Source organism: Echinops telfairi, unplaced genomic scaffold (assembly GCF_000313985.2).
Source record: "Echinops telfairi isolate 266 unplaced genomic scaffold, ASM31398v2 ScPeMD7_7469;HRSCAF=8507_1, whole genome shotgun sequence".
In the NCBI taxonomy this organism is placed as follows: Eukaryota; Metazoa; Chordata; class Mammalia; order Afrosoricida; family Tenrecidae; genus Echinops; species Echinops telfairi.
In genome coordinates this window covers 78,275,212-78,277,152 of record NW_022111373.1, presented here as the reverse complement: position 1 = coordinate 78,277,152, position 1,941 = coordinate 78,275,212, and the positions used below count along the sequence as shown (strand labels likewise).

General features: G+C 46.5%; 1 protein-coding gene across 1 annotated transcript in view; it reads left to right on the top strand.

Annotated features, from left to right (window-relative positions):
- The window catches only part of ARHGEF28 (Rho guanine nucleotide exchange factor 28), a 152,666-nt gene that overhangs the window by 48,945 nt on the left and 101,780 nt on the right, over positions 1-1,941 (top strand). Inside the window, exons 7-8 of the mRNA XM_045285225.1 lie at positions 738-861; positions 1,406-1,541. Coding sequence (XP_045141160.1) covers positions 738-861; positions 1,406-1,541 — 260 coding nt within the window. The remainder of the gene's footprint in view (positions 1-737; positions 862-1,405; positions 1,542-1,941) is intronic.

The window sequence follows — 1,941 nt, the reverse complement described above, 5'->3', positions numbered from 1 at the left end:
TAAATACACTGAAACACTAAAGAATTAGATGGAGGAGACCCATTCCTCACCACTCGGAGCAGCAGTTCTCCACCTGTGGGTCGAGACCCCTTTGGGAGTGGAACGACCCTTTCACAGGAGTCACCCGATTCATAACAGTAGCAAAATGACAGCAACAAAAATAACATTAGGGTTGGGGGGTCACCAGCACATGAGGCACTGTATGAAAGGGTCGCGGCGTTAGGAAGGTGGAGAACCGCTGCCTGAGAGCCTACCAGTGTCCACAGTGTGCGTCTTCTGCATTACGTACCTATTTACCTGTCCAGTATCGATACGCTATCATTTTAGTAGCTCCTTTTTTGTCATTAAAATCCGGAGAGATTGCAAAGGGAACAAACTCTGGAGGTTGCCAAGGAGTGGGGGTGGGAGGGAGGGAAGATAAAGCAATGGGCTGGACTCTATTGGGTGCTCACGGGTGCAATGGAAGAGCGTCTTCCAAAAGAAGGAGAAGAGAAATCAAGGAGCGGGGAAGGCTGAACTATCTGCGGAGCCGGGTGGGGCGTGAAGTCGGGGTAGGGTGGGGGGTGTCGATGAGTAGTTTAAATTGTTGAATACAGACTCCATCATCCAAAATGTTACTCCCCACCTAATAGACAATAAACAACAGAAAAACAGACCAGACAAAAGAACAGGCCTGAACAGCAGGGTTTAGTGTGCTCTGCCGCCTATGAGCCGTCACAGTGGGTTCTCTGTCGCAGGACTGAGGACGAGGAATGGGACAAGTACATCATGCCAGTCAAATCGGAGTCTGAGAGATACAAGGTGAGCCGGACCTTCAGCTTCCTCATGAACAGGATGACGGGTCCTCGGAATAAATCTAAGGTAAGAAGCTTTTTCCAGCTATTTTTTAATAAAACGGAGACAGCCCATTTTCTCAGCAGTTAGTATAGTTTCCCGCTTCCCGTTCATAAAACATACCTTAGCATTTCTACACGTGCAGTTGAAAATCGCTGTTTTATGGAACGTGTCCAAGTCATTCACTAGAGTAAGACAATTATATTTGGGGTAGTATTGCATTTTGATGTTTATTTTACTCTTTTTGCAATCTTTATATTTTAATAAGCCCTGGTGGCCCTGTGGACTAGGGATTGGGCTGCTCCCACCAGGTTTCGTGGTTCAAACCCAACAGCCACTCAACAGGAGAAAGAAGAGGCTGTTTCCACAAAGATTCACCACCTCAGAAAGCTGATCTGGGTTTACTGTGCATTGGAAGCAGCCAGATGGCAGGGGCTTTAGGTGTGGCGCTATGTTATGATAGTAAATGTAGAGCCTTTGCTTGGATGAGTTCTGTAATAAGTTTAGCTTATAGCAGTTCTTTTTCATTTTTCCCTCCACATTGCTACTACGGCTATTGCTATATTTGAAGACAAAAAGCAAGGATGCCAAAGACAAAGAAAAACTGAGTCGACATCAGTTTGTCCCTGGATCATTCTCTGGCCTTCTTCTACAGTGTTGGGTTTGTGATAAGCCATTCCTGGGGAAGGAGTCCTTCCAGTGTTCTAGTAAGTTCTCCATTCCAGTGTGCACTGTTTTTGAGAATAGGATCCGTTGCTAATGTGTGTGTGTGTGTGTGTGTGTGTTGTACATCTCCCCTAGCAATTCACCATCCCCGGACTGATAATGGCTAGAGGCAGTAGTATGTTATGTTCACAAGTGTTTTCTTTCCTGAAACTCAGACTTGCATACCTCATTGCCTGCTAGATAGATGTCTCCACTTGGATGTCTAGATGGCCCCTCCAGTACTGCAGGTGTCAAGCTGAGCCCCTGAGCTCTCCATCCTGTGTCCACCTAAAACCCCAGCTACTCAGCGAGCTCGAGCTCATCAGGCCAGCCAGATGCATCTGCAAATCTTGAAGTCTTTGTATTTCTCGTTCTCTTTCAGCCCACATTCAATCCTTCAGC